This window comes from Molossus molossus, unplaced genomic scaffold, assembly GCF_014108415.1.
Source record: "Molossus molossus isolate mMolMol1 unplaced genomic scaffold, mMolMol1.p scaffold_m16_p_4, whole genome shotgun sequence".
NCBI classification, from domain to species: domain Eukaryota; kingdom Metazoa; phylum Chordata; class Mammalia; order Chiroptera; family Molossidae; genus Molossus; species Molossus molossus.
The window spans coordinates 103,548,584-103,567,232 of NW_023425377.1; the positions used below are offsets into that span (position 1 = coordinate 103,548,584).

At 39.8% G+C, this 18,649-nt stretch overlaps 1 protein-coding gene across 1 annotated transcript in view; it reads left to right on the plus strand.

Annotated features, from left to right (window-relative positions):
- Window positions 1–18,649, plus strand: part of DCHS2 (dachsous cadherin-related 2) — a 211,633-nt gene that overhangs the window by 161,386 nt on the left and 31,598 nt on the right. Inside the window, exons 13-14 of the mRNA XM_036241935.1 lie at window positions 983–1,840; window positions 16,372–16,485. Coding sequence (XP_036097828.1) covers window positions 983–1,840; window positions 16,372–16,485 — 972 coding nt within the window. The remainder of the gene's footprint in view (window positions 1–982; window positions 1,841–16,371; window positions 16,486–18,649) is intronic.

Below are 18,649 nucleotides of genomic sequence, written 5' to 3' on the forward strand. Positions count from 1 at the left end.
AAGTGGCCGACAATCTGTAGTAATGTTTGGGAAAATTACAGCTATCAATCTGTAAAGTATTTTTTTTTGTTTTATCCTCACCCGAGGACATTTTCCCATTTTTTTGTTCAGGTAGAGTGGGAGGGAGAGAGAGGAACAGAGAGAGAGAGAGAGAGAGAAACATCGATGTGAAAGGGACACATCGAGTGGCTGCCACCCGCACGACCGACCAGGGCCGGGGACAAACTGCAACCGAGGTACGTGCCCTTAGCGGGAACCGAACCCGGGTCTCTCAGACCACAGGTCGACGCTGTAACCACTGAGCCAAACCGGCCTGGGTTGTAAAGTATTTTTTGCATTTCTTTTTTAAAAATTTTATTTTAGTGACAGAGAGGGAAGGGGAGAGAGAGGGAGAGAAACATCCATTAGTTGTTCCACTTATTTATGCATTTTTTGGTTGATTCTTGTATGTGCCCTGACCAGGGATTGAATCCGCAACCTTGACATATCAGGACGATGCTCTAACCAACTGAGCTACCTGGCCAGGGCTTGTCAACGTGTTAATTTTTTATTGATATATGAAAATAGACATTATATCCTCTTTCTTATCTCTGCCTACTATTGTTTTATTTCAAATAAAGCATACATTTTAATTCTTTCTAAAGGGAAAACATATGAATATTAACACTGTACATCTACACACACACAAATCATTCTTCTACAAATCAGTCAAAGCAAGTATTCCAATTATTGATTGAATGAAGATAGATATTGAATTATAATATTTTGTTTATTCCCCAATAATAGAAGCTTCATGAGGGCAGGGATTGATCCTTCATGCTCACTGTTAGCGCCTCAGCACTTCCAAAAGCACCATGATGCAGTAATCAGGAAAGAAGTACTTGTTGAATGAATGAGTCAACGAATATGTATGTATATATTGCTAGCCAAGGGCTGCCACTTTTCTGATTCAAGTGAATTTTGAATTTATTTTCTTTAATAGATGGAAATACTGATGAGTACTTTGCTATTAATGAAACGTCAGGAGAACTCTCAACCACCCGCGCTTTGGACCGGGAGCACGTCAACAGCTTTGCCCTCGTCATCCTGTGCTCTGACCTGGGGGATCCTCCCAGGAGCTCACTCGTGCAGTTGCAAGTTCGAGTCTTGGATGACAATGACCACAGCCCTTCCTTTCCCTTGCTTCAGTACCAGTGCTTCGTGAGAGAAGACGCTGACGTGGGAACCGTGGTTCTTGTGCTGTCTGCTGTGGACAAGGATGAAGGCCAGAATGGGCAAACTGAGTACCTCCTGACTGACGAGGCTTCTGGTGCCTTCACCATTGACCCCGTGGCAGGCACTTTGCGAACTGGCCACACCCTCGACCGGGAGGCCAGATCTCAACATACATTTCGGGCTGTGGCCAGAGACTGTAGCGTCCAGGGCTCAAGAAGCACCACAGTAATTATAAAAGTACATGTCACGGATATGAATGACAATGACCCAGTTTGGGAACAGAACCCCTTTGATATTTTCCTTTCCCCTCAGTCACCTATAAACCAGACGGCTGCCATTCTGAGAGCAAGTGACCCAGACTTGGGGCCCAATGGAACTGTCATTTTTAGTTTTGCGGAGACCCAGTCAATGTTTTCTATTAATAAATACACAGGAGAGATTCAGCTTCAGCAAAACCAATCTTCAGAATATTTTCCCATCTGGCTGCAGCTTAAAGTTATGGACCAAGGGGTCCCAGCTAGGACAACCAGCGGCCTCTTGGTCATTCACATGGAAGGAGAAGATGTCAAGATGTCGTTCAGCCACCATCTGTATAAAGGGGTTGTGGCTGAAAACTCTGAGGCAGGTAAGTATCTCTGAGGATTTTTGGTATTTTGTGCTTATTTTGAAAAAATGCTTAAAACTAAGGATTATACAGTAAGAGTGCTATTGTAGATTTATTTTCGATCTAGCCAATTCTTGTATGTTAGTTTTCATCCAAAGTATATCAGAAAAATATGCTCAAATACAGTAAAAGACACACACATGACTATTTTCCTCATAACATTATTTTTCAATAATTCCCATGCAAATTTATGCCATAATGGAAAACATAAAAAACACCCTACCAAACAGATTCATTTAGAATGTCCTTCTAACAAAAGAAAAACAAAAAACTTCTTTGTAGATTGTTGTGAGTGAAAAGAAATCCAGTCCAGGTAATGATATCCAACTAGAGAGCAGAGAACCGGATGTTCTGACCCCCTTTTCCCGCCCGAGGGCAAAGCAAAGGGATGCATGGGTTTGGGGTAGGAGTTTGGTTGCTGAAGCTCTGGTGTGTGATGTGTGCTTGCTCATGTCATTTTGTTGTTGTTGTTCTTTTTGTTTGTCATTTTATCACGATTCCATTTTACTTTATACCTACCTGAACCACTATTTAAAAGGCAACCTGCCACTTTTCTGAAATTGATTTATTCATTTCTTAGTGAAAATATATTTTGCACATTCTATACTGCCTCCTATATGAAAAGAGACTAATCAGTTTAATATTGAATACTAAATTAGGGTTGTTCTCAGTTGCAGATTATTAACCTGACTTCTACCCTCTTTTGAATTATGGGTTGCTTACTCAGAAGTTGTTATTGATTCTAAACATAATAAAGAGTAAATTGCAATGATCTTCATTAAATGAAATGATAGTGGCTTGTAAAATCAGAAATTTCCAACCTATATCTATTTTTATGTGTAATGAGACTTCCACATAAGAATTAAATGTTAAAAAATATGAAATTCTTAGAGCTACATTCCTATTCCTCTTAAGAGGCATACATACCAACCTCATAACCGAGCCTGAGGGAAAATAAAGCTGACATGTTCCAAATAATATAGCACAAAATGCAATATATTAATCAATCTTGAAATTAATCTGATACAGTCATGATCAAGCCCAGCCTTCATCTGTAGTGCAGATACAAACATTTCTCCCGAAACATGTTTGACATGTGTTCTTCCAGTCTCGACTTGAATGTTTCAGTGACGGAGAGTTTAGGACAGTGGTTCTTGAACCTGGGTATAAAACCAGTGATCTGTGAACCTCCCACCTCTGCCACAGGTCCTGCCTCTCAGTTCTTCCAGGTTCTGCTTAAGTCTGGGGTCCAGACCCTGTTGTTTTTAACAAGCTCTGCAGGTGATCTGTTGCATAACACAGTTGGAAAACCCCTTCATTTGCAAAGTCATTCATACATCTGCCTCTTTTGTGTTTATCTATAAATCCCAGTTCTGCCCCCTGGAGCACTGCTGTATACAGTCACTCTTCAGATATGTGTGTGTGTGTGTGTGTGTGTGTGTGTGTGTGTGTGTGTGTGTGTGTATTTTTTTTGGTATGTGCCTCTAGCGGGAACCGAACCCGGGACTCTCTGGTCCACAGGCTGATGCTCCATTCGCTGAGCCAAACCAGCCAGGGCATCTTCAAATATTTTATTTGTTCCTTCAACACATTTTTTTTTTTTTTGAGTTCTATGAGCCAGGTTCTTTTTCACTGGGATATGTTAGTGACCTGAAGGACAAAGCCGCTTGTCTTTGTGAGGCTTACATTCTGGCAGAGACAGAGAGACACTATCGATTGACATAGTAAATAACTGAAGCATAGTGTATGTTAGATGGTGTAAGAGCTCCTGAATGAAGAAAAGGCAGAGCAGGGATAGAGGAGGAAGAGGGTGCCTGGGTTGCAATTTTAAACAGCAGATAAGATCAGGCATCACTGAGCAAGTGACATTTGGGCAAAGACTCAAAGAGAGGAGGTAGCCATTCCTATATTTGGGGACAGTGTTTCAGAAATAAAAGAAGCACTAGTGGGAGCCCGCCTGCTTTGTTCAAAGGACAGCAAAGAGGAATGCATGACTGGAGCAGAGGAAGTAAGTGGGACAAGTGCAGGAAATGTGGTCACAGGACTCAGAAGTCGTGCAGGGCTTTGTAGGCCATTGTGAGGACTTTGGATTTTACTTGCAGTAATTTTTCTTCTCCAGTTTGTTCCTTTACTCTTCACATGACAGGGTGTCTCATCCCTGCTAGAGAACATTCACACCCAGCATAAATTTTGCAGAGCAGTAGGCGGGCGTTAAGTATGTTATTCCTCAAAAGAATCGGCATGGAAGCCATCACTGTTATTACAATATTTTACATTAGTGAATGAAATGTCCAAATACACCTACAGCATTTCCTGCTTGTTAAGAAATCCTTTCTCAATTCACCCAGAATCGATCTGCAGTTAAATCTTAATAAAAGGCAATATCTAAGGCACCCTAAGGAAAACATTTCAATATGAAATTAAGTTATGGATTAGTAAGTATAATAATATTTCCGGTTGAATTCAGAAGTGATTTAGTAAGAACACTATGAAAAACTTCTGTGGAAAGGGAGAAGGTTTCCTTTTGCAGTGTGCCATTCATTGGCACGGCACAGTTTCGCTCCGTTGTAGGGAGGCAACCTTTACTGGAGGAAACCACCGTGATTTCAACCTGTTTCCCATCATTCGGGCAGCATCTCATCAAATCTGTACACTTTCCATCTCCTCCCAACCATCACAGTTGGGATTCATCAGTATGGTTAAGAGGAACATGAGATAAAAAGTTAGGGCAGAAGACAGGCAAAGACCAAATTACATTCTTACCTCTGAAGCTTCAGATTTTATGAGAAAAGATTCCATCAGAAAAGCTCATGAATAAATGGATGGGAAGGCTTCGTCGTGCTGTCCACATCATTGTGTTTTCTTTGACCTCTGATCAGAGTTGTCCTTCTTAATCCTCTTGTATTTGGAATTATTGAATAAATTTGACTGGTATCTTTTTAATAGAACTTAACACTGTATTTATTAAATCTTACACATAAGGAAGGGTAGAAATATTTCTGGCAGTAATGCAAGCATATGGTATCCATAAACATCCAGGTAGGTGTACATTTCAAGACATCTGAAGCAATAGGTTGGGACCTTGCTTTGAAGGCTCTGACATATGTGAAAGGCATAAGGTCTGAGTGGAGAGGTAAACCAAAAGCTTCAGCATATAACAGGAAGGAGAAAGGAAAAAGGAAAGGATGATAGTCAAGAAGGCTGTTGAACCTGATTTGATACAACTAACCTACACCTGGGTCCTAGCACTTGTGAAAAACAATGACAAGGTGCATAAAGTATTGATTGACATTTCAAGCTGCCCAAAGCTTTGCCTGGAACATGAATTCAATACAGATTGCCAGATCATATCACAGACACCAAAAGAGATTTTATTTTTTCCTTTGCATTTGAATTTCAGTGGTTTAAAGGATTGCGAATCCACTGATCGGTGTTAGAATGGCCTTGATATAAATTATTTAATATGATTTTATAGCTTCCAGCATTATTTTCCTCCCAAATATGCCTGCAATTTGAATTTTATCTTCAAATGAAAAATATGTGCCCTATTGGAAGCTTAAATTTTCTGTGGGTTATTCACACATACTATCAGTAGGCACCACTTGACATCCTTGGTGATTTATTTTTTGTTATTATAAATTTTTATCATTGTAAACTGATTTTAACATTTAGATGTTACTATTTCTTTAATTTATTTTTACTATTGAAAGTATTACAGATGTCCCCCCTTTTTCCTCCATTAACCCCATCCAATTAAAACAAAGGAGTCCAATTTATTTATATTTGACATTTCTTTCTTATCCCACAAGTTTGAGTTTTTATTAACATTGCATTCATCAACTAACAACATTCAACTTAACATCAATTGTTTAAAACAATATACAGTTCAGTAAAGAGTTTCCATTTTGCTTTTTTTTTATCCTCACCTGAGGATATTTTTCCATTTTGTTGTTCAGATAGAGTGGAAGGGAGAGAGAGAGAGAGAGAGAAACATTGACCTGAAAGGGACACATCTAGTGGCTGCCACCCGCACAACCCAACCAGGGCCGGGGACAAACTGCAACCGAGGTACGTGCCCTTAGTGGGAACTGAACCCGGGTCTCTCGGGACCGCAGGCCAACGCTCTAACCGCTGAGCCAAACTGGCCAGAGCAAGAGTTTCCATTTTGAAAGCAACCTTTTGGTAGGTTAACTCTTGTTAACGGTCAGTCATGACATGTTCACTTATTCATAGAAAGAGTCGCTCTGCAGGGCGCCAGTTGCCTATAAGCGAGAGGCTGGCCGTACAACAGTGTGACAAGAAAAGTTGAAGTCTGTGACCTCCCACTCTTCGCTCCGGCGCCCTTTCACCCCAGGAGAGGGAATCTAACCCTTCTGATGTGAAAGAAACCACTGTTTGTCCACGCTCTTTAGTTCATTCAAACAATTTAAACAAACCTTCCAGAAGTGAGCTTTTATTTCTTCTGTTTTATTGCCACTACTTTGGTTGTCCTGATGAAGAGGAATCAACAACCATAGACTCTGGTGTGGACTATTCACAACTTCATGTGTTTCTTGGAATTACCATGAGGGGGCAATTGAAATGATGAATTGTGTCGATACCTTGCTCTAAAGTTAATGCTCAGACTTTGAAAGACCTGAAATAAAATTAAAACATGATGCCCCATGGGGGCATGTTAACTAGTGGAATATATTCAATGTTATATTGTACCTAAGTTAGATGTTGATATTTTGGAGACAATCTCCCGGCCCTTTGGCAATCAGTTCAGCGCATTCTGGCTCCTCCTCTCGGTGAGGCTGGGCACCGGTGCATGGACTGTGGAAACGGTGATAGTTGTGTAGCTGCTTTCCTGCTCCCAATGGGCAATCTCTTTCCTCTTTCAAGTGGAGATGCTAAAGGCTTCCTGGCGGATGCTATGGAATTGAATGAGGTCATCACAGCATTCTAGCTGATGCCTTTCTTGTAGTTATTGTTATCCTCCTTCTGTCCCAAATCTTTCATGAAGTTCTATAAAGTTAGTGGGGTGCAGTCTCACTAGAGCAACCTATTCTTACTCAACAATTATATAGCAACAATGAGCTACTTGCATTTTTTAAATCCTGCCATTCCATGTTGTTTCATTTTGTCTCCAGACCAGATAAGAGTTACACTTTCCAAGGTGACAGAGATCCTCTAACTATGGAAGTGGTATCTCTATGTCATCCATGACTTTTGGACAGGGCCCAAAATAGACATCTTTATGATAAGGACAAAAGGAAAGAAACATGATCCCTCATTCCTATTTCATTATTTAAGTCTAGTGTCATATTTGGAATGGAATTCACTGGAATGAGTGCTATCTAACTAACCAGCCATGTACAATGATGTTGAATTTTGTGACCTTACCGTGACTCTGAGAAAGCTCTGGAGGAGATAGAAGGAGAAAGGCCTTAGGCAGAGTCAAGTTTTCTCAGAAGACAACACCTCACAAAGCAGTTTGTCATCTTTGTGAATTAACCCCAGTCCCACACCTGGCCTCAACCATGTAGGCTCAAGATGTCCTTTTATTAACAAAGCAGGGAGTTCTCCCCCAGGGCTGGGACTTATATATGGAAGAGACATATATAAATCAGACTTCAAGTTCTTTTATTCATATGAAGAACTATGATTGCCATGTGAATCACATGGTCAGGATGACCAGCTCTCTCTTTCTAAGAAAAAAAAAAAAAAAAAGACACAGGAAACCAAATTGTAATCAGAAAGGTACTTGTTAATCCCAATAGTTCGAGCAGGGTGTGATTCATATATTGAATGTCATCAGCCTTTGTTACTCTCTCTCAAGAAGAACTCACACAGCACTACCTAGTGGGATTTTGTGATGTGGTCATGACCATCTGGACTTCTATTGCTCATCAACTTCCTTTTGATTTACATATGTTTTTATTTAAGTGTCTTTACATTTAGTCAAGGCTTCTGCCCTAGGAGTGATCCTGTTTCTTTATGGTGATTTTGTATAACACTTTTCTGAACCATTATGTTTTCTTTGTAGTGTAACGGGGTTAATACATTTTTGAAACTATTTTTCCAGAGAAATTTAGGTTCACAGCAAAATTGAGAGAAAGCAAGAGATTTCCTATATATTCCTTGCACTACACATGCATAACCTACCCATTATCAACATCCTGATATACACTGACACATCATGGCACCCCAAGTCCATGGTTTATATCAGGGTTCATGCTTGTTGAACTTTCTATGGGTCTGCACAAAAGCATCATGACACAGATCAGTCATTATGGTATTATACAGAGTAGTTTCACTGCCCTGAAAAAAAATAGTCTCTCTGCCTATTCATCCCTGCCCCAAACCCTGTCAACCTCTGATCTTTTTATAGTCTCCACAGTTTTGCCTTTGCCAGCATGTCATATATTGGAATTCATCTAGTATGTAGTCTTTTCAGATTGGCTTCTTTCACTTAGTAATATTCATTTAGGGTTCCTCCACGTCTCTTCATGGCTTTATAGCTCATTTCTTTTTGTCACTGAATAATATATCATTGTCTGGATATAGCACAGTTTATTTTTTATTAATTAATTTATTTGTGTCACAGATGTTTCTCCTTTTTCCTCCACTGATACCCTGCTCCCGATTCCGCCCCACCACCCCCCTCCCAGCATTGTTGTCTATGTCCATTGGTTATGCATATAAGTTCTTTGATTTGTGTCTTCCCTCCCCCACCACCCACCTCTGAGGTTTGTTCGTCTGAACCCTACTTCTATGTCTCTGGGTCCATTTTGTTCATCTGCTTATTTTGTTCATTATATTCCACAAATAAGTGACATCAGGTGATATTTGTCTTCCTCTAATTGGCTTATTTCTCTTAGTATAATACTCTCCAGGTATCTCAAAGGATAAGAGATCTCCCTTTCTTACAGCTGCATAATATTCCAGTGTGTATATGTACCACAGCTTTTTTATCCACTCATCTATTGATGGACACTTGGGCTGTTTCCACATATTAGCAATTGTAAATAGTGCTGCTGTGAACATAGGGGCACATATATTCTTTCTGATTGGTGTATCAGGCTTCTTAGGGTATATTCCTGGAAGTGGGATCACTGGGTCAAATGGCAGTTCAATTTTTAATTTTTTGAAGAAACACCATATTGTTTTCCATAGTGGCTGCACCAGTCTGCATTCCCACCAGCAGTGCACTAGAGTCCCCTTTTCTCCACACCCTCGCCAACACCTGTTGTTTGATGATTTGTTGTTGGCAGCCATTCTGGCAGGTATGTGGATGTAGCACAGTTCATTTATTCATTCATCTACTGAAGGACATCTTGGCTACTTCCAAGTTTGGGCAATTATGAATAAAACTATTATAAAAAATCACTACTGGCTCAGCCGGTGTGGCTCAGTGGATTGAGCATCATCCCATGCATCAAGAGGTCACCGGTTAGATTCCCAGATTGCGGGCTCAATGCCCAGTAGGAGGCGTGCAGGAGGCAACCAATTGATGTTTCTCTCTCATTGATAGCTCTCTCTCCCAATCTCTTTTCCTTCCTCTCTTTCTACAAATCAATAAAAACATATTTTTTAAAAAATCACTACTGTAAAAAATATCCACGTACAGGTTTTTGTGTAGATTTTGTTTTCAACTCCTTCTGATAAATTCTAAAGAGAGTGATTGCTAGCTTTTATGGTAAGAATATGTTTAATTTTTTTAAGAAACCATGAAAATGTCTTCCAAATGGGCTCTACCATTGTTCATTCCTACCACAGTGAAGGACAGTTCTTCTTGCTCCACATCCTTGTTAGAATTTGATGTTGTCAATGTTCTGGATTTTGGCCATTCCAATAAGTGTGTGATAAAATCTCATTATCATTTTAATTTACATTTCCCTGATGATATATGATATTTCCATATTATTTGCCTTCTGTATATCTTCTTTGATAAGGTGTCTTTTTAGGTCTTTGCCCATTTTTTAATTAGTTCTTTGTTTTCTTGCTGAATTTTAAGAGTTCTTTGTATATTTTAGATAACAGTCCTTTATTTTTGGCAAATGTTTTCTTCCAGTCTGTGGCTTGTCTTCTTATTCCCTTTACATTGTCTTTCTCAAAGTAGAAGTTTTAAATTTTAATGAAATCCAGCTTATTGATTATTTCTTTCATGGACTGTGCCTTTTCATACCACATCTTTAAAAAAAATCACCAAACCCAAAGTTATCTAGGTTTTCTCCTGTTATCTTATAGGAGTAGTTTTATAGTTTTTTTCTTTACATTTAGACCTATGATTCATTTTGAGTTAATTTTTGTGAAGGCTGTAAAGTTGGTGTTTAGATTTATTTATTCATTCATTCATCCATTCATTCATTCATTTTTGCATGTGAATGCTCAGTTGTTTCAGCACCATTTGTTGAAAAGACTGTCTTTGCCTCATTGTATCATCATCTTTGCTCCTTTGTCAAAGATCAATTGACTATTTATATGAATCTGTTTCTGGGTTCTCTGTCCTGTTCCCCTGATCTATTTGCCTATTCTTTTATCAATACCACACTGTCTTGATTACTGTAGCTTTATAGTAAGTCTTGAAGTTATGTTCTTCTCTCTAGGTTTAGTATTTTTGAACTATATTTCCACCCCTTTCTCTATTGTCCGTCTGTGGGAAAGACCTTTCAACTTTTCTACAAAGGTCTCCACTTACTTTGTATAGCTTGGGGATAATTACAGAAAAAAATGCACAGAAAAAATAAATACTCTGCTTTTGACAAACAAAATAGGTGGCCCTGGTACAAACAAAGATAGTTCATAAGGAAGTCTGCCACATGGAAAGAAAGGAATGCCCATCTCTCCTGGTTGCTGGGGAGTGTGGGTAAGGTAAGGGAGGAAAGGTTTAGAAAACACGTAGTCAGCAGGAGCTTCCTGAAGCCATCATCCTGGAGGTGGCTATTGAAATAGACTGAAGGAATAGCTAACAGCAGAAGATACTTTAGGACTCCGGGAGGACCCTGCTTCTTATGCTAACACAGAACAGTGGCAGCAGAGTAAAATGGGCAATAGTTCTAGATAAAGAGAAGTCACAAGTCAGTGCCCCATCCTTGTTTGGCTCTTGCAAAACCTAGAAGGCATCCCATGGTCTTAGCATTCCCACTTGTGGGCACAGATTAGCACAGAGTACAGGACAGCAGGCCGGCCATGGGGACCACTGTCACAAGGGATGAGATGAGCCTATCCTCAAGTTTGTGCGGTGATCAGCCTGAACGCAGGGTTGGATCACCCTCCAGAGGATCTGCAGCATCAAACGCAGTTGCAGTAGGACCAGGTGAGCAGGGTGGAGTTCTGAGCCTGAATATGTTGGCGTGACTGACCAGACTCCTTTCCTAGAGACAAATCTAAGAGCCATTGGACAGCACACAAAGATCCCACCTCATCACCATAAGTCCCCCTGTCCACCCACCCACCTGTGTCATCTTACAGAGGAGAAGCACAAGAAGGAGGAAATGTCAAAGATTGACTGTGTCCTCAAAAAACACTAAGTCACCTAAAAGTGCTGTTTAAGGGGAAGAGATCAAGATGATCTTAAACGGTATACTTAAGATGGTTGGGTTCTTTGACTATTGTCCATCAGGATGGGCACATACTTAGTTCCAGACCAGGGAAGTGGCTCGCACAGAGGTGTGGGGACTCAGGAGCATGGTGAGTTTACCACCCGATGCAGCAAACCGTCTGGAATAGCTGGACTCTCATGAGCTTTTCATTGACGAGCTGAGCAGAGAGACATTAATGGCCTTTAAAAAAGCAAGAGTGACAGAGAGAGGGACTGTGGTAAGGCACGTGACAAGTGACCGGGGCCAGACAGAGCCATGGCCCTGGGCAAAGACAAGCGCCATCACATATTATTGTGGTGAAGTCAGTGTCCCAATGGGGGACAAACTCTAGGACTTTCTATTCAACTATCTTGCTAAATGTCACTCTTAACTTTTCTTCTTAAATGATTGAAATATGTTTAACATGTCAGTGGGTGCACATGTAGGAGATAATAGATCATTCAAAATCATCCAAAAGTTTGAAAAATCTGTTTCTCTCTTGTCAATTATCCATTTTAAAAAATGCTTGTATTGCTTAGAAATACCAAAAATAAAACTCTAGAATTATTCACTTACGGACAGCTCATAATAAAATGTTTTTATTATTACTATATTTTAGATAAATGTTTCCATGATTATGATTTTTATTGTCATATAGCATTAATAGAAGGAAAAACAAGAACATTAAATGCATCATACTTTTTTTTGTTTTTTTAGAGATATTTCTTTTTTTTTTTTTTTTCCATTATTGATTTTGGAGAGAGAGGAAGGGGGAGGGAGAGAGATTTGGTCCACAACCTGGGGATGTGCCCTGACTAGGAATTGAACCTGCGACCTTTTGGTGCATGGGACGATGTTCAACCACTGAGCCACACCGGTTGGTCTGTATCATACTTTTTGATACAATGTTAGACACGAAGTGAAATTTATAAAAGTCTGAAAATATAAAAAATAAATTCTTCGGTATGTTTTACTTACCTCATGGTATTGGGTTTTGATATTTTACCATTTCCACCTTGTTGTGAAATGAGAAGTAATTGTGTTTCATCCTGGTGTCCACAGATAGAACTTTATTTAAAATGTGCAAAAGGGGTTGCAGCCTGGGGATATCTGCAATAGTGTCCACAATCAAAATAAAGTTTAAAAAACTGCAGAGTAAGCCCAGACCTAGAAGGATGTCCGGCCCTTGAGTTATTTCCTCTTTTTTCAGGCTGTCTCAAATTTAAACTTTGTCAGAACAAGAAAGTATATAAATGCAACTCTTTGCTGACTTTAGCATCTAGTTTGGCGTATTTCAGTTGAATGAAAATCTTTTTTCTACTACCATTTCGTTGATATTATGAACATTTTATTTGCAATAAAACTAGGATTGTTCCCTTACTGGAAAGGCCACGTGTGAGTTTTATTTGCAGTTCCGTACGCATCCCTGTTCTTTTACATGTAAGCGATCTCCATGTTTTCTTCGGTAATGGGGCCTATAACAAGCATTGTACATCTTGCCTGTGTAGCTGTTTTCCTTCTTACTTCCATTCTTAAGAATATATGACAAGCCACTTGAAATAAAATTTCCTGTGTTTAAAAAACAAATTGTATCAGGAAGCACTCAAGATAAAACATACTGCCCTACTGTGAAGGCACATTCCTACCAAAAACGTAAGACATTTTTATATTCACAATATGTCCCCTGAAAGGTAACGAAATAAATATCAGATTACAATGAAATTTGAAAGCGTTCTCAACACGTATGGTAACTTGATTCCACCATGATTGATGAAGATCCTTTTCTTTGTCCCTAAATGATTTCGTAACTGCCTTGAAAAGAGCAACAGTTTGGAAACTTGATGAATGATCCTTAAACTCTGTCACAGTTTATGTTAGGTATAATGTTTTTAAAGAGAATAATGGGTCTAGTTTTGGTGGTCCTGTTCTTTCTCCATAACAAATTCTGTTCATGCCTTTTCCACTAGATTTTCTGTTTTGCAGACAACATCACATACTCATTTCTGTTCATATTAGGAGCCCTCACTGCATTTTCCTTTGGGTAGCAAGTGTTGAAAAGGCTCCCGGGGAAAGTAGTGTCTGTTCCAGCTTTTCTTTCTTCTCTTCATGTTAATGAAACACTTTAAGTATCTAGAAAAAAGATGTCCTCATTTGGTTAGTTTAGGGGTCGTGTTTACCATGACCTCCAGCAGGATGGGGTTCAAGCCCGTTCACTGGGGCCTGCATAGTAAGATTCGGGGAAGATGCCCAGCCGAGATCTTGAATGGGTGCTATATATTTTTTAGCTACTGCAATTCCCATTACCAGATGTGATATTCCAGCAGTGAGTGATTTTTAAAAAGAAAATAATAATAATAATAATAATAATAATTGCTCTTGGTTTAGAAGGGTCCTGTAGGCTGAGCAGCATTTTTCTAATCTCTCAGGCTAGAGACACCTCCCTCCCTTACTTCCTCTCTCTTTCTTGTCTAATACCTCCATTTTCCCCATACTTACTAAGGATTTATTATGTGCAAAGACAAACTTTTGATACACCGAAGAGCATGCTTGATTCTCAAGGAAGTATGGCAAACAAAAGGAGAGAGCCACTGTTTGTTGGAAAGTATATGAAATTTTAAAGGTAAAACTAATCTAGAGTTATAGACTGCAGATCAGTAATTACCTGGGGCCAGAGGTGAGAGAAACTGACTACACGAGAGCATGGGGGAGCTTTTTAGAGTGATAGAAATGCTCTGTATCTTGAGCACAGTGGTGGTTACGCAGGTGTATGTAGTTGTCAAATCTTGCAGAACTGTATACTTAAAGTATGTATGTTATCTGTACATTTTAACTTAATAAATTTTATTAAATAAAACATATTTTTAGCCCTGGCCAGTGTGGGTCAGTGGGTTGGAATGCCATCCAGTACACTGAAAGTTTGAGGGTTCGACTCCCAGTCAGGGCACATATATAGGTTTCAGGTCCAGGCCCCGGTTGGAGTGCATAGGAGAGGAAACCAATCAGTGTTGCTGTCTCACATTGATGTTTCTCTCTCTCCCCTTTCCTCTCTCTAAAATAAAAAATCAATAAGCATATCCTTAGGTGAGGATTAAATTAAACTATATATATATCCCCCCCCTTCCACACACACACATATGAAGACAGGATAGGTAGTCACAGGAGGAAGACAGATGGGCAACCAGGACAGGAGCAAAGCAGAGGTGAGCAGCAAAGGGCCTAGGATGTTACAGATGAAGGCAACAAAGCTAACTTGGGGCCCAAATGGATTCTTGAGAACCCTTCCAGTGAAGTCCCAGTTCTAATCACACCAGCGATCACATTGCCATTATCAGTCCTTGCTAATTCTTCTTCCATGCTGGAAATCAGTCTGTTCCCTATAACCTGAAATGACTTCCTTCTTTCCTCTCCAGTTCCTACACCTAACTCGATTTCTGTTTTTTCTCTTCAGGTTATCCCTTGACCCCTCCTACAGTACCTTCACAATTCTCAAGTGAATTGATACCATGCAATTAAGAACTCGGTTACCCTATAGTTGGGTTGCTTTTACCTACAACTATACTGGAAACTGGTTGAGGGAAGATTTCTAATATTTACATTCCTGTTACCTCCTTTCTCACATTCCACTTAGTGTTTAGGGAAGTGTGTCAAAGTATGTCTTTAATCTCTGCAGAGTGCTTTTCATCTCTTCTCCCACAATCCTAGGTGGTTGTCTCTTGCTTGGGCTATTGCAGTGTTACCTTAATTGGTCTCTCTTTTCTATTCTTGCCCCTCTCTGTTCGCCACACAGCATTCAGAGTGATATATTTTAAAAGGAAATCAGGTTATTTTACTCCATTCCTTACAATGCTTTCATGATTTCCCCCTCCACTTAGAATAAAATATGATCCCTACCTACCTACCTAGATGATATCTTTTTTTTTTTTTTTTGTACAGACAGAGCGGGAGGGAGAGAGAGGAAGGGAGAGAGAGAGAGAAACATCGACGCGAAGGGACACATCAAGTGGCTGCCACCCGCACGACCAACCAGGGCCGGGGACAAACTGCAATCGAGGTACGTGCCCTTAGCGGGAACCGAACCCGGGTCTCTCCGGACCGCAGGCCGACGCTCTAACCGCTGAGCCAAACTGGCCAGGGCTCTTTTTTTTTTTATCCTCACCCGAGGACACTTTTTCATTCTTTGTTCAGATAGAGCAGGAGGGAGAGAGAGAGAGAGAGAGAGAAACATCGATGTGAAAGGGACACATCGAGTGGCTGCCACCCGCACGACCCAACCAGGGCCGGGGACAAACTGCAACCGAGGTACGTGCCCTTAGCGGGAACCGAACCCGGGTCTCTCCGGACCACAGGCCGACGCTCTAACCGCTAAGCCAAACCGGCCAGGGCCCTAGATGATATCTTTACCTTCCACGTTTTCTCCTACTCGCTGGGCTTCGTCAAACTAAGCCCTTTCCTAGCCCAGGTTTTTTTTTGCAATTGCTGTTCTTCTCCTGGAATCCTTTTCTTCCAGCTCCTTCTATGGCTTCTCGTGCTTCAAAGGTCAACTGGAAGGTCATGCCTCTGAGGCCTCTCCAAAGGAATGTCTGCCTCCCCCGCAACACAAGTGTTTTCTATCATATAAACTTGTTTATTTCTTTCCAAGGAGCTTAGCACATATGGAATCTACCTTGACTATGTGTTTGTTTAATGCCTTATTGTCTGTGTCCTCCCATCAGTTAGTAACCACCAGGAGGACAGAGATCTTTTCCATCTTGTTTATCACTATCTCCCCAGCAACTGGCATGGGATTGGCTTTTTGAAGACATTCAATAAGTAATCACTGAATGAATGAACTCATGAAAATGTAGTCAAATAATAAATACCCAGTGTTTACCCTGAAATTTTCTTCTCTAAAAATTCTTTTTTTTCCCTTTTGCCTTACTTTTACAGGTACTTCTATTGTGACTGTAAGAGCTTTTGCTCCCGACTCAATTCAAGATAGCATTAAATATTCCATCTTTAGTGGAAATGAAGATGGAGTTTTTTCCCTGTGCTCCAACACAGGTAAGTCCTCTCTACCCAAGAACAACTTTATTTCCTGCTTCATTTCATGTAATATTTCTCCAAAGGAAACACAATTTGAAAGGTAGGAATTGTTATAGCTAAATAATTTAAAAGGTAAACAAGAAAAAATTTTATGGTGGATGAGAAATTGTGGGAAATCAGGAACTATTGATTTGTTTACATGTTCTTGCTCAGAATTCTATTCTTTCCATTTCCAAATTAGACAGTTCTTATTCTACTCTTTGAATTTTAAGATAAATTGGTTTCTACTTATTTACCCATCTACTTGGGAGAATTGGAGATATAGTAGGGAGATCGTTGATATTGACACTGAGTTGAAAATAAGCACACATGTCTAGCCTTAGGGAATTATCATCAGATTCTTCCGATTCCCACTGAATGTCAACGACACAAGAGAGGACAGCTGGAAAGATTTCTCTGTGGCAGTAAAGAAATTACTTCCAAATACAGCATGTATTAAATTAGCTTTAACAAGACCATTATTGTGTTTTAAATGAATACCAATTGATTATTTAAAACATACTTTTTTGACTAACGACTATGTAGTAGATACATAGCTTCGTTGTCAAGCCTCAAGAAGTATGTTTTTAATAATTTCTGTATTACTATAGAACTGCCTTATTTAATCTGCACTCCATACACATGGGAAGAATTGAGAGGGAGTAATTTCTTAAGTAAATGCCTTCTTGTCCAGGGTAGTGGTATGACTTTTTGATCCACACAGCCTTTGATCAGGAGCTTTCTGAGGTGGTCTGCTAGGAGTCTTAATCTCTTCACCCATCGTTTGGTTAAAGGATGATACAGGAAGCCTGTTGGCAAGAGGGCCATTGCAAACATCCTCAAGCCTTAAGAATCTAGCAGTCCAGGTGCCTGGGGGTTCTGGGAAAAGAGCTAAGACTAGCACCTTTAGGAAAAAGGAGAGCAGACTTTGCATATTTTCCCAGGCTGCCCAAATCTTACCGCCCTCTCACTCCTGACATGGCCCAGGTTTGGCCTTATTTTTTCTAGAGTATTTCATTAAAATGCAGATAAAATATTCCTAGGGTTAGCCCAAAAAAGTCATCCACAGAAAACTTAATTTTCAATTAAGTGGTTATTTATTTATGTTGAAATTTATTTCAAAATTTTATCGTGAAATAGGTACAAGATGATATGTTAAGACATATAAAACTGTGTAATGGACAATAGTAAAATAAAAACCCATGTATTTGGCATCCACCTCCAAAGATGAGGCATTAGTACTAGAACCTCAAAATACACTGTTTTCCTTCCATCTCATGTCTCTCTTCTTTTACCCCAAAGGTAATCAGTAATCTGAAGCTGGTCTTCATAACTGCCTTTTTTACGTTATAATTTTCCCACTGTGCTTGAGTCCCTAAACAATGCTATTTATTTTTACCTTCATTTAAACAACATAACAGAATCATGCTGAATGTACTCTTCCATGACTCGATTCTTTTGCTCAACATTTGTACTATGCTTTGTAGTGCATAAACCCTGTTGTGCACATTGAAGAGAAGCAGCAGAGAATGACACGTACCTGCTGCCAAGGTTATAAACTAGAACGTGACCATTGTCACCAATACTCCCTTTGTGCCCTTCTCTAATCACATCCTTTCTCTCCACTGCTCCAGGCTGACTGATGTCCTGGCTTCAGGAATAATCATTCCCTTATGACTTAAAGTAAATGCATTCCTACACATAAAACTTTAATTTTGTTTATTTTTAAATTTTCTATAAATGGATTCACACTCCATGTATTCTACGGGATTCGAATTTTTAATTCAAAGTCAGAATCATTCATGTCAATGTGTATAGTTGGGGTGTTTTCATTTTCATTTCTTTATGGTGTTTTGCTTAAGCCTGTATGGTGACTCATACATCCATTCTGCTGTTGATGGACAGTGAGGTTTTCCTGTCTGGGGATGTAATGACTAGTGCTGTTAGGAACAATCTCATGCACACCTTCTGGTGTACAAGTAGGGAGTTCCTATGCCTTGGAGGAGGAAGGTGCATTCTTCAACTTTATAAATAGTGCAAGATTGTTTTATGAAGTGGTTTGTCCCACTAAACATCCCACCAGCAATGAGTGACAGCTGTCATGGTTGTTCACGCCCTTCTTTCTACTGCCAATCTGGTGGGT